The sequence below is a fragment of the Gossypium hirsutum genome, chromosome A12 (genome assembly GCF_007990345.1).
Source record: "Gossypium hirsutum isolate 1008001.06 chromosome A12, Gossypium_hirsutum_v2.1, whole genome shotgun sequence".
NCBI lineage: Eukaryota > Viridiplantae > Streptophyta > Magnoliopsida > Malvales > Malvaceae > Gossypium > Gossypium hirsutum.
This window is the reverse complement of record NC_053435.1, coordinates 92166868-92180407: the sequence shown is the minus strand read 5'-3', so window position 1 is coordinate 92180407 and position 13540 is coordinate 92166868. Positions and strand designations below refer to the sequence as shown.

Sequence of the window (13540 nt, the reverse complement as noted above, 5' to 3'; positions counted from 1 at the left end):
ATAGTTAAAATGAACCATCTCCCCTAGTTAAATCTAAAAAAGACTTGAAGGCAATCTATTTCCACAATAAGCTGAGAAATGCCAATATCCAAAGCAAAACAAATGCCCTCCCTAACTGCAATCATCTACATGTCAAAACAAATAGTGAAATATGAGCCCAAATTAAATCTAATCTAATTCGGTGAAGGTTTGTTTGACTTTAGTTATTACATAAAGTATGAATCAACTACTCTAGTAACTAATTTTTAATTGATGATGGGTTGATTAAAAATTAAGGCTAATGTGTAAAAATTATATATTAAGAGTATAAAGTATGAATCAACTACTCTAGTAACTAATTTCTAATTGATGATGGGTTGATTAAAAATTAAGGCTAATGTGTAAAAATTATATATTAAGAGTATGGTCCCCAAATTATACATACAACACGACATCTCATCTTTAGAAAAGAGAGTGTCACATTTTCTAAAATATTTATACTTTAATTTGGAATATCAAAACTATAAGATTTTAAGATCTCAAGATTTCAAAAGATTTATGTACGTTTTTGCATCTACTATTGTTTTTAATTTATTTTTGATAATTTGATATGACAAATCCCAATTTATTAAGTTTTATGTCAATTTTTTTTTATTCTAACACAGAATGCAAAGGTAAAGCTTTCTGGGCAAATCCCCAATCACAGTTCCCTCAAAGTACCCCCTACATTACATCTATCATCAGTTAAGGCAACATCAACATTTAACTTAAGAAGGATGTCTCTCAGCGGCAGCTTCTATTTTCTATGATAATGGATTGGTAACGTTCGATTGGCCAAACAAGAAGCATCAAGTTCCGTCATGTATGGTTGGGTAAAATTCATCACTATGCTAGTGTCATTACCCATCCGGCCATCCCCCTCAAGTTTCAATTATTTCCAGTTATTTCATTTTGCCAAATTGTAAAACATCACCTTCGAAACTCCTCTATACCAAGCTTTCGAAAGCAATTGATCATCCATTCAAAAAACGAGTTACCTTCAACTTCTTGGACTTTATAACAGAAAGATGGGAGGTTCCGAACTTAAGTCGATTCAGCACAAGAGCAGAACATATGCAAGAGAGATTCATTGCTGTCTCGACAAATACAACACAAGAAGGGTGCTGAAATTCTCCTTTGAACCAAAGTTTTACTCACTGGAAGGATGTTGTTACCCGCTCTCCCAAGCAACATTTTGATTGTTAGTGGTAACAAAGAAAAGAAAAATCTAAAAGAAAATCAAATTATAAAAAGTGTAAATGTTGAGAGTTAAATTTTTTAGAATTAAAATTAAATTAGCATAATATATAAATGTTAAAGATTAAAATTGTTATTATATCAATTTTAAAACATGTCACCATTAACTAACTAGTGACTAAAAATATAAAATTGAATAGTTAAGTGATCATTTTATAATTTTTTATAATTAAAAAATTAAAAAAAATTATTAATAATTGGATGAACTAATGTAATTTACCAAAAAAAAAATATTGATGGTAGGGCTGGAAATTGATTTTGTTATTACACAGATTTAATTTACAGATAATTAATCGTTGGTAGATGAGTAACGTCTTTTTCTCTAGCACCATGAAATTTCACTCATACCCTTGACTTAGAGTCTTAGACTTGCTTTGCTGCAAAGACTGCACACGAATAATTTGGTCATTTGACTTTAGCCCAACGCGCTTTATCGTTTTCTCCAAACATTTTTATTGCACTCACAACACAAAAACATCACTATCCAAATCCCGGAAAAATTTCTGTTTTTTTCTTCCAAATTTTCACTTTAATAGTACAGAAGAAAGAAAATAAAAAATCCTATCTCCTTTTCTTTTGTATGAATATTAAATTAAAGAAATTTTAATTCGTTTCTACTCAGTTTTTACAAGATCTAACTTGAAAAGATGATGAAACAAATTTGATTTAATCGAGTAAATATCTTTAGTTTGTGCTTTTCTTCTTCTTCCCTTTTTTGTTTTTAAACTTTAAAAGAATAATCTAGTATGGCCGACGCGCTCTTCGTTATTCCCGCCTCCGTTCTGCGTAATCTATCCGACAAGCTGTATGAGAAGCGGAAGAATGCGGCCCTTGAGGTTCTTCTTTTGCTTTTTTATTATTTTCCATGTAATTCAGTTTCTATCTTGCTTTTTAAATGACTGAATTGCTCAACCGTTTGATATCATAATTTTGTGTAGTTTGAAGGAATTGTGAAACAGCTAGCGTCGTCCGGAGATCACGAGAAGATATCGCTCGTGATCAACTTGTTGACCACGGAATTTGTTTACTCACCACAAGCCAATCACCGTAAGGTTGGTCGACTATGAATATTTTCCAGAATTTTGAAATTTTTTATGAGATTTTGTATCTATTTGTTTTAAAATTCGGGATGGCTTTGTTCAATTTGGTGTTGTGTTTATGTAGGGAGGATTGATAGGTTTAGCTGCTGCCACTGTGGGGTTGACTTCCGAAGCTGCCCAACATCTTGAGGCAAGGATAAATTTGCCTTTAATTAGCTTTCTATTAGCACATTTTATTCTTATTAGAAAACCGTTGAATAATGTTTGCTATGGCATTGTTATTTGAGAACAAAGAATTTGCTATTTCGGGTTTAACGATTTTGCTCTATGATTGTAATTATTTTTGAGGGGTTGTTACGAGGGTATAGTGTTTGTTTATTATTAAGAAGGCAACTGTTGTTGATTTTCCTTGTTAGTTATTACTTTATATAAGCTATGGGATTTTCATTCTAGATTTAGTAAACTTCAGTTTTTACCTTTACTCTTTTGTGTTATGTTACTTGGACTAGAGTGTGAGTGTCGAATACAGGTATGTATCCGACATGGATAAGGTTAGACTTTTCGGGTATTTTGCTCTATGATTGTAATTATTTTTAAGGGGTTGTTACGTGGGTATAGTGTTTGTTTATTATTAAGAAGGCAACTGTTGTTGATTTTCCTTGTTAGTTATTACTTTATATAAGCTATGGGATTTTCATTCTAGATTTAGTAAACTTCAGTTTTTTACCTTTAGTCTTTTGTGTTATGTTACTTGGACTAGAGTGTGAGTGTCGAATACAGGTATGTATCCGACATGGATAAGGTTAGACTTTTCTAGGTTTTTCCATAAGGATCCTTAGAGGTTATATCTCCATATTCATGTGCTGGACATGAGTGCCGGACATTGGTTCTTAAAGAAAAATGAAGTCCAAACAAAATAGCTTTTGTGATCTCTAGTAGGCAGTTATAGATACATCTACATGACATGGGAAATCAGGATTTTTTTAATTTATTATTTTTTATGAAATTTTTATAGGATATAAATAATCATATTCTCACTAACTTGGTTAAAACGTTTCTAGTATTCCCCAGGGCTGCTTTGTCGTACAAATATTATTTGGAATACTTGCATGATGTTATTATAAGCTTAGCCTCGTCCTATTTGTCATATAAATTGTAGAAATCAGCTTATATGATACTTTGATCACTTTAGTTCTTCTCTAACCCCTTGCTTTTGTTCCACATTTGTGAATGCGAGAGGCACTATATCCCTCCTTATAACATATGTTAGAACAATGGAAGATCAATGACCAACTGATCAAATCTGTAGGCCTATAAATGCTTCATACGATTCAGACATGGGCATACGAACCCTACTACTTTTCTAGTTCTAATACCTTCAAGCTTTCCTTTACATGTCTGATTATTGAAAATAATTAGTGTTATGTACCACACCTATTAAAACGGGAAGTTATATAATGAGCTAGTGAGATAAAGGACAGTTTGGTCAATCTCTATTGTTCATTTGCAATGCTATGGAAATCATTGCTGTTGAATCCTAGAAATTGGATGCCACAATAGCTCTTCTTGCACCTGATATATCATCCAGAGAGGTGGAAATTGTCAAGAAAAGTGGTCCTATCATGTTCATGCATTAAAGATAAGTTTCTAACTATCTATATGAACTTTAATTATTTTAATTAGTTTAATATATAATTAGAACCTTACCCTCCAACAGTATGTTCCTTTGGCTTAATTTTATGAAGCTTTTACAGGCTTACGAATCTGATTTGTTGGTTAGTCTTCCACTTCAAACATATGTCAATTTAGGTTTCATGAAGTAAGGAAACAAGTTATAGCCAGGCAGCATTTTGATCTTGGTGTCCTGTATCAATTCCACTACTTGACATATAGCTTAATATTGTGGTTTAGAATTTATTAGGAACTATTTCCATTCCGGTAATTGGTAATGCATTAGATGTATATATTATTTGTTTAATGTGCTTTCATTTCTTTCTTCATTTCTTATTAAACTTTCATAACTTCTAAAAGAATTGGAAACACTTAAAGATTAAAGTAAACATCGATGCACATTTAATTGCGTAATCAGGGAAGTTCTTAAATCATTGTTGCTTCTGGTTTGACCTCTTACTCCTGAGGAAAGATCAGATACAAATATTGTTGGTTGTTTGTTGCTGTCCTAAACTCTGTTTCACTATTCACAGAGAAAGAGTAATTATAAAATTTTGATTAGAAAGTGTAGAGAATTTTACTTAATGGAATTTTATTCTATCTTAATAGTACAACTTTTACAGTCTCCATATATGCACAATTTCAATCTTTTTTTTTGGGTTACAAAAAGAGGGCCAAGACCCTAAGACGCTTCAAGAGGAGCAAGACGTGGAAATGCAAGTATGCAACTCCTTCCATGTCTGCCTTCAAGAGGTTTCAGATATCCTGCAGGTGGATGCTCAAAGAAAACAAATCAAGCAAACAGCATTTAAACTCTCCCTTGCCATCCAATGAGCAACATTTTAACTAAGGAAACTTATCAGTAACTAGTTAACTAAAATATTAAAAAACCAATCAGATACACACACTATTATCTGATATTCTGCCCACAAAAAACTAAACACTCATACACAGCAGTTCACTAGAACTCAAAACAGTCACACGCTCACACCATCTGAAAGAAGGCTTCCAAGCCATTTAGTAGCCTGGTATTGGGACTGCATCTGCCGCTTGATTTTTGTTATGTGCCCGCCTTTGTATCTTGGCTTGGGTGGTAGGTGATTTGTTTTGTCTCCTTAGTTTTAGTCTTTCGGGGCTAGAGAAGGTTAGTGCTAGGATGGGGGTTGAGACTTTATGTTCTTTCATGCAGTCAGAGGGGATGACCATTGTTTCAAATATTATTCTTTCACGAGTAGAATATAATGTAAAATCGGAAAACTGTTACCTGCTGTTATGTTGGACATAGAGATTACTTTTTTCCTGTGTTGTAAAAAGTGTTTTTCCCCCAGTTGTTTTGTTTTGTTAAAATCTATTTCTTTCATATATAATTGAGTAATTAATTTGCTTTTGATGTAATATGGCAGCAAATTGTGCCACCAGTACTTAATTCTTTCTCTGACCAAGATAGCAGAGTTCGCTATTATGCATGTGAAGCTCTATATAACATTGCAAAGGTGAAAGGAGATTGGTTTGCTTATGACCCTTTTTCTTTGTCGCTTCTTGTTTTCATGACTAATAGTGGACAGGGTATGTTGTTTCTACCATACAGATTGTTCGAGGAGATTTTATCATATTCTTTAATCAGATATTTGATGCTTTATGCAAGCTTTCAGCTGATTCAGATGGCAACGTACAGAGTGCTGCTCACCTTTTAGATAGGCTTGTGAAGGTTAATAGTTGCTCCCTCAACTAATTGTTGGCATCTTGGTAATCATGTGAAATATGGAATTTATTGCTCTTCTTTTTTACCATGTGAAACAGGATATTGTTACTGAAAGTGACCAGTTCAGGTGTGCTTTATTCCTTTCCAATATCAGCCTATGAATCTTGTTATTTAGAGGCCTTGTTTAGAATTTTCTGGGAACCATCTTTATAATGTTATTATATGGTTGTTTTATCTTCAGTATTGAAGAATTTATCCCATTGTTGAGAGAGCGCATGAATGTCCTGAATCCTTATGTTCGTCAGTTTTTGGTTGGATGGATAACCGTACTGGATAGTGTTCCAGATATTGACATGTTGGGTTTCCTCCCTGATTTTCTTGATGGTAATAAAGTTTTGGTCTTTTTTAAGCTAATGTTCTACTTCTCTACAGTAAGTGATTTTTAGTTATTTAGTTCTTGATAACTTTCAGGTTTATTTAATATGTTAAGTGATTCTAGTCATGAAATAAGGCAACAAGCTGATTCAGCACTTTCAGAGTTTCTTCAAGAGATTAAAAACTCCCCAGTAAGATTCTACTGTCTGTCTTTGATTGATGGATTGGCTCCTTGGCCACTTATCTTAAAGCTTGTCAGCATCTTTATGGGAACCACATGATTGATACCTTAGACTTTTAGTAAAAAAGTTGTGGCTTTATTAATGTGCAAACTTACCAACAGTATTTCTCATAAAAAGAAAATCTTTTGTTCATTTGTAATTTTCTGACTCGAGCAGTGCTACTCTTGAAGTCTGTAGATTATAGTCGCATGGCTGAAATACTGGTGCAACGGGCAGCTTCTCCTGATGAATTCACTCGGTTAACAGCTATAACTTGGGTAAGATGAATATGAATTTTTGTAGCCACAGAAAGGGAACATTTTAAAGTAGAAATCAGGAAAAGAATCTTGGTCATGGATTCTTCCCCTTGTCAATGTGTTTGTCTGTCCTATGATATTCTTAAATTTACATTCTGTTCATATATTGATTATTTCATCTGGTATTTTTACTTTATAGAAATTTGAGATTTTCCCCATTGTACAGATAAATGAGTTTGTAAAGCTTGGTAGAGACCAGCTTGTTCCTTACTATGCTGACATACTGGGAGTCATTCTCCCCTGCATATCTGATAAAGAAGAGAAAATTAGAGTAGTAAGTTTAGTTTATCTCTTCTGCTGTCTCCTTAATCTACTTTAAAAAACTATCTGCAATGTCTTTCAAAATTTGTGTGGAGTTCTTTCCTTTGTATTCATTTTGTGCATTTGATTCTTGTATTAGGTCGCTCGTGAAACCAATGAGGAGCTTCGTGCAATCAAGGCTGATCCAGCAGAAACTTTTGATGTGGGTGCCATTCTCTCCATCACAAGGAGGTGTAGTTTTTGTTCCCTGGGAAAAGTTCTAGGTTTGAAATGCTACTAGCAATTTGCACTTTTATGGGGGATATATAGCTCTTCTGTATCTTGAAGGTTGAAGAGCTATACAAAAGTGTTTGAAATGGTGACTTATTTGACCCCTGAAATGATCACTTAAAATGATTTTGTACTAATTAGTATTTTTTTTACTGGTCAGGCAACTTGATAGTGAGTGGGAGGCCACTAGAATTGAAGCATTGCACTGGATATCAACCCTTTTAAATAGACATCGTGCTGAGGTGAGAGGGCAATTATCTGTGAACTTAATGCCGGTTGTGCTCGTATTTTCTCATATTTTAATGTTTAGAATCATCATAATGATCTTACTTGCATAACAACTTCATTGAAGTCCCATTTTTGTGTTAGTGTTGAAGTATCTAAACACTCAATAAATCTTATCTTTTAAAATTATACCTGACAGGGTTTCTGACTTTAATGTTTATGTTCCCTTCCACCATTATTATCATTTTGAAGTTTCAAGGAGTGTCTATCTCTAACATATGCATTGGCAGTTGAAGATTTGTTAAGTACTAGTAATAATTCTCATTACTAAAGATGATGGTTATTAAGTTACTGCTAGATGCAAAGTACAAAAGGTTTCGATCTAGATTCCACCTAACCTTTTTATTCTGAAAAAAAAATGGTCAACAATGTCGTCTTGATGGTTGCCAAAATCAATCGTTCTTGACTTATTATTTGGATACACAGATATTCTTAGTATTTATCTCACTAAATGTCCTAGTTGACATCTCTTTGAAATATTTTAGCACTTTTGGTGGAAGTACATCTGATGCTGCATGCTTGAAATCTTTTCATGTTTGTAGAAAGACCACATTCCCTGTTTAAGGGCATAATAGTTTCAACAAAAACCGAGACAAAAAGTGTATAGCCTCATGCAAAATTTGTTATTTCAATGGTAGATTATCAATTGAACTGTTGCTCCAATATAGGCAATGTTTAATGTTTCACCTGATACAGGTCTTGTGTTTTCTAAATGACATATTTGACACCCTTTTGAAAGCTCTATCAGACTCTTCTGATGAGGTAAATTTCTGCTTCTTCTTGTGTATTTCCTAATTAATTGTTCCATTAAGGTTTTTCTTTTTGTTTTACTTTTTAATTATTAATTATTTTGTCTTACATTATCTATCACTGAAATTACAATAGGGTGTGCCTATATGTATTATTTTTGTTTTTGGATGGAGCTGTTATTGAAAGTCAGCTGACAGTATACTTATAGTCATTTTCTCAAGAACCTAGAAAGAGTCTTGCTATTTTAAGAGTTTTTTCTCCTCCTCCATTCTCTCTTAAAGATGACTATAATAAGTATATGTATTATTTTTGTTTTTGGATGGAACTGTTATTGAAACTCAGCTGATGATATACTTATAGTCATCTTCTCAAGAACCTAGAAAGAGTCATGCTATTTTAAGAGTTTTTTCTCCTCACCATTCTCCCTTTCTTCTTTTTCTTTTGGAAGATGGGTGTAGAATAAGTCTATGGTGTTGTCAAAAATTGGACCTATAAAACTGTTCCATTTTAATCCCCTCTTGACGGTATTCCAAAATTTGTACCAGTTACTACTGACTGAGTCTATATTTTCGTTTCTTTTCTGTAATCTTCCATCATTTGTAACTGCACTTTTATGTCAACAATTGCTCCCCTTCTCTCGTAGCTTGTCACTGGTTCTTTTGTCCTTTTATTAGACTGTATTTATGATAGTTAAACAATCTTAGGACGTTTTTTTTCTTTGGAATGTATTGGTACATCTTAGACATTACTAGTCCATGCTTCTTTTGTCATGCATGTTGTGTTGGAATGTATCTAATATAGCCTCTGATCTTCCTCTAAAATACATTTTATTTGTCATAAAATTGAAATCTAATCTGTTCATATTTTTTATGATTTTTTGAGCCTGAACTATCTAACATGTTTTGTCTCTTTATTAATGTGTGTTAACCTAGGTGCTCTTGCTTGTATATACTAATTTATCTTGCAATTTGGATTTTTCTGTCAGGTGGTGCTCCTGGTTCTGGACATCCATGCATGCATAGCACAAGATCCCCTAAACTTCCGCCAGCTTGTTGTTTTTCTGGTGTATAATTTCCGGGTTGATCATTCTCTTCTAGAGAGGTGATTCTAGGCCCCTCAAGCCCCAGTATTTTTATTTGAAATTTGTTATTATTATGAATTGTTTTGTTCAGTTGAACATTCACGTAGGCTACTTGGCCAACTTGCTATGTTTGTTGTATCTATATACATGCCTCTTATTTATGATTCTCCTGCTTTTTAGGCGTGGTGCTTTGATAATCCGTAGACTTTGTGTTCTCTTGGATGCTGAAAGAGTCTACCGCGAGCTATCCACCATACTAGAGGGAGAAGCAGACCTGGATTTTGCCTGCATTATGGTTCAGGTTCTGTTATGTACCTAAGAATTCAACTAAAGTAATAATGCTCTTTGGTTAAAGTAATAAGATGGAGCAACTCTTTAACTTCAAATATTTGATAGGCATGATGTTATTGTTAAACTTAAAGTAGTATTTTCTTATCTTTTAGTGTACTGGTATTTCCATTGAGTCTCAAATTAGATTTTGTCTTGTGTTTCAGGCTTTGAATTTAATTCTACTCACTTCTTCTGAGCTGTCTGAGCTTCGTGGACTCTTGAAACAGTCACTGGTTAATGCTGCTGGAAAAGATTTGTTTGTTTCTTTGTATGCTTCATGGTGCCATTCACCCATGGCAATCATAAGTCTTTGTTTATTAGCGCAGGTACGAATCTATAAATCCTTTAAATGGCTAGCCAGTCTCTCTCTGTTGGGCTGAGGGAAGAGATTTGGAATTGCAGTTTAGTTTCGTGGTTGTTAACTTGGTTCTTATTTGCTTGATAGATGTACCAGCATGCAAGTGCTGTGACTCAATCCCTGGTCGAGGAAGATATCAATGCCAAATTCTTAGTCCAGCTTGATAAATTGATTCGCTTACTTGAAACTCCAATCTTTGCTTATATCAGATTGCAGGTGCTTATATAGATGCAATCTATTTTCCTTGCAATCTTGTAATTTTCATAGTTTTAACATGCTTGATCTTTAAGCTCTCTCTGTTTAGTTTTTGGTTACTTATGATATTTGCTTATACTTCAGCAAGTCTTGAGGCAATATTTTTTTCATTATGACTTTTTTGTCTACATATAATCTCTCTCTGATGACAAGCACTAGTAGTAGCTTCGACATTGATAGGGTCATGCATTCAGCATATTAGCGACTGGTCACCATAGTTGTCACTATAGTTGCATTTTTCTTATAAGTAATTGGTTTATTTCTATTTTCCTTGTTTTCTTTTGAATTTAGAAGATCTGTTGTGTATCTGATCCTCGTTTTTTTTTTTTTCCTCTTCTGATTTCCAGCTTCTTGAACCAGGAAGATATATATGGTTGCTGAAAGCATTGTATGGTCTTCTAATGCTACTTCCACAGGTACGTCAGTGCTAGTTTCGCTTCAGGTCACCCCTCAACCAAACCAATGACAAAAAAATGTAATGTCAGGTGCAAACTTGATCTCATCAAAACAGATCAAAAATTTCTTTTACTCCAGTGTTGGGTATGGGTATGGGTGATTGGTTTCAATGTTACTTATCTCATGTGTGTTTGATTCTGTCACTGATTGGCACCTAATCATTATGCATTAGTTTTTCCTCGTTAAATTATACTGACCTTTTAATTTAACTGCAGAAAAGTTCTGCCTTCAAGAGATTGCGAACACGTTTAAAAACTGTGCCACTGTGCTCGTTCAATGGCGATCAAATCAAACAAGCATCATCAGGCAATCCATACTCCCAAATTTTATGTCACAGTGGATCACAAATCAGCGAGGATGGTGACATAACCCAAGATAATGGGAATTTACAGAATGGAATTAATTTTGCTTCAAGGCTACAACAGTTCGAGCAAATGCAGCGACAGCACCGTATGCTTGCAAAATCACAAGCACAATCACGAATCAGTTCTGCTTCATTATCAAAGGTGTGTGTGCTACTTGTTGTGTTTCCATTTTTCAGGCATCGGTATTTTAATAACTGTGTTAGACATGTGGCACTATGTCTCAATTGGGTTAAGAGTGGAATACCTGCAAATTAGAACATATGATTGTATATTAGGGGGAGTTTGAAAATAAGACCTCTCCTATTAGAAGAGTTTGGTTCAAACACTAATTATGCTTTATGTTGCCATTTTTAACCTTTGTTTATCTTTCCTGTCACATATGTTGCTTCGGCTCTTCATTTTTCTTTGGAATATCTATGTTTGACACCTATTCAGACAACGGTCCTCCAAATACAATGGAGTACTTGGAAAAAAGTGATCATACCCGAGTAGAATACATGCCTGTATTTTATACTGATACCTGAGTCCAAATAACATAACCACTATATGAGAATCAACTTGCCATATCTCTACTGTGTGCAGGTGGAGCCAAAAGCAGAACCCTGGCGAATTCCAACATCAGAGGGAAACAGGCCTCTTTCAAGATCATCTAGGAGAGGTGTGGGGCAGTTTCAAATTTAGTTGTCGTCGTCATCTGCCGCCTGTTGATAGTTCAAGGTCAATTATACCCAGATCTCAAGATGCATGGGCTGCAGGTGAGATCCGGATCCTGAACACTGTAAAATTGTATACGATGGTAGTTAGTTTGTTTTTATTAAACACTTAGAGGTCGGGATGGTGAAAGTTTGGGGGGGGGGGTCAATATAAGCTTGGGTTTTTTTCTAAGCTAATTGTTTTTGCCCCCTTTGTTAACAGGATTTGACCATGTGGTTCTGTTCTCATATTTTTATTGAAAACCACATGGATTAGAGGGATATAATGAATGTAGAAAATGCAGCTTTTTGGGTTTTTTTAGAATCTGTTTATCTTGTAAGGATCTTATAGAGTTAAGGGATTAGGCTAAATCATGTACAAATTTATCTTTGGTGAAGGTATTGCATGCATTTAGTATCTCTGTTAGAATTAAGTGACCTAAATTCTCATTTAAATAAAATACAATGGAAAATAAAATAAAAGTAAAATCCATATAGAACTCTTTTATTTTATTTTAGAATAAGGTTTTTAAACCTTATTAAACTTCATCTATTTTATATTGATTAGGATAAGGTGTTTCAATCCTACTAGAATATGGCTTTACAAGCCTATAAATAGACATAGTCTATTCCTCTTGTATTGGATTCAATTTTTTGACATTGTGAATTTTCTTCTCTTCTGCCTGTGGTTTTTTTCCCGTAAGGGTTTCTACGTAAAATTTGTGTGTTCTTTATTTTTTATTTTATTTTATTTTTCTCATGATCCATTTTAATTCAATTAAATTTACTTCCTGACCCACTCCTCTTTTCTTTTTTTGGGTATGGTCTAACGGTTATGGTGATAGAACTTTTATATGCATATGGTAAAAGTAGCATACCAATTCTTAAACTAAACTTCAGATTGCGTTGATCTTTGTATCTTAGATAAGAAGTAAAATAGTCTGCGAGCTAAATTTATGCCCATTTTGTATACAAAGTTATAGTAACAAATTTAGTATATTTACATGTTTTTTTTTTGTGTAAATAAACTCTCAACCTTTGATGTGAGATTTTTATCTGTTATAGCATTAAATAAGTTACCAACAAGTGTTGAGTGCAATGGTAACATACATTATTATATCAATGGGAGATGTAGATTCGAATTTTAGAAATGACATTGTTTGGAGGTAACACAAACCTCGATCATAAATGGTGAAAGAAATATTATTTTTTTAAATTCAAATTTTAAAAAAAACTTAAAACTTTTAAAAATTATTTTAGAAGTGCAAAACAAGTTTTATTTAGTAACATTTCAAAAACTTCTAATAAAAGTAGCATAGTATTTTATCATAAATAAGCACCCAAATAAAACTCTTTTGAGTTTTCCTAGTGATAATTAACTGGGCTTATTGATAACTTCGTAATCAAGGTAGATCCACCCAAAATTGGATTGTTTCATGAAAAGTTCAAAATTTTAAGAGTTTCTTTCAAATGTATATTTTAAATTTTGATACATTTTAATTGAATCCTTGAACTATTAATATTGTATCAATTAATTTTTTTCCCCATCAATCTAATACTAGTTCAAACATAAAAAAATTTCTAATATCAATTTGGGTGTTAAATTTAAGTTCGGAACTAACATGGAATATGTTTAAGCATGTTTATACTTATTACATTGATAGTTTGAATATAATGGAAAAAAAATAGTGGTTTTTATATAAATGAGGGGTAATTTGCAAGATAAATTGTATAAAATAGTGCTTGGAACTATAGTCACAGTTTCAACTACGAAATTAAAAGTGCATAAACGTAAAGATGAACATTGATATTCTTTATGCAGTTTGACCTTAGTCT

At 33.3% G+C, this 13540-nt stretch overlaps 1 protein-coding gene across 2 annotated transcripts; it reads left to right on the top strand.

The window, feature by feature from the left end:
* Positions 1–1739: 1739 nt before the first annotated feature.
* LOC107918115 (protein VAC14 homolog) lies at positions 1740–12122 on the top strand. Of its 2 annotated transcripts, XM_016847633.2 has the most exons (20): positions 1740–2111; positions 2214–2327; positions 2440–2505; positions 5390–5479; positions 5575–5694; positions 5787–5815; positions 5930–6072; positions 6160–6254; positions 6476–6562; positions 6768–6875; positions 7002–7093; positions 7293–7374; positions 8114–8179; positions 9153–9268; positions 9429–9549; positions 9743–9904; positions 10024–10152; positions 10539–10607; positions 10863–11153; positions 11595–12122. In XM_016847633.2, the coding sequence occupies exons 1-20, from the start codon at positions 2022–2024 to the stop codon at positions 11691–11693; spliced, it is 2169 nt and encodes a 722-aa protein (XP_016703122.1). In that variant the 5' UTR covers positions 1740–2021; the 3' UTR covers positions 11694–12122. The 2 variants fall into 2 exon arrangements, 1 of the variants encoding a protein (XP_016703122.1); XR_005906323.1 differs by lacking the exon at positions 11595–12122 and having other exon boundaries at positions 10539–10676; positions 10863–11003.
* Positions 12123–13540: the final 1418 nt, after the last annotated feature.

Excerpts from the sequence above, each read along its gene's own strand:
- LOC107918115 (XM_016847633.2), top strand. The coding sequence starts at position 2,022 with ATGGCCGACGCGCTCTTCGTTATTCCCGCCTCCGTTCTGCGTAATCTA. Across the intron at positions 2,328-2,439 it reads CACAAGCCAATCACCGTAAG|GGAGGATTGATAGGTTTAGC; the intron begins GTTGGTCGACTA and ends GTGTTTATGTAG. Across the intron at positions 9,905-10,023 it reads GTCTTTGTTTATTAGCGCAG|ATGTACCAGCATGCAAGTGC; the intron begins GTACGAATCTAT and ends TTTGCTTGATAG.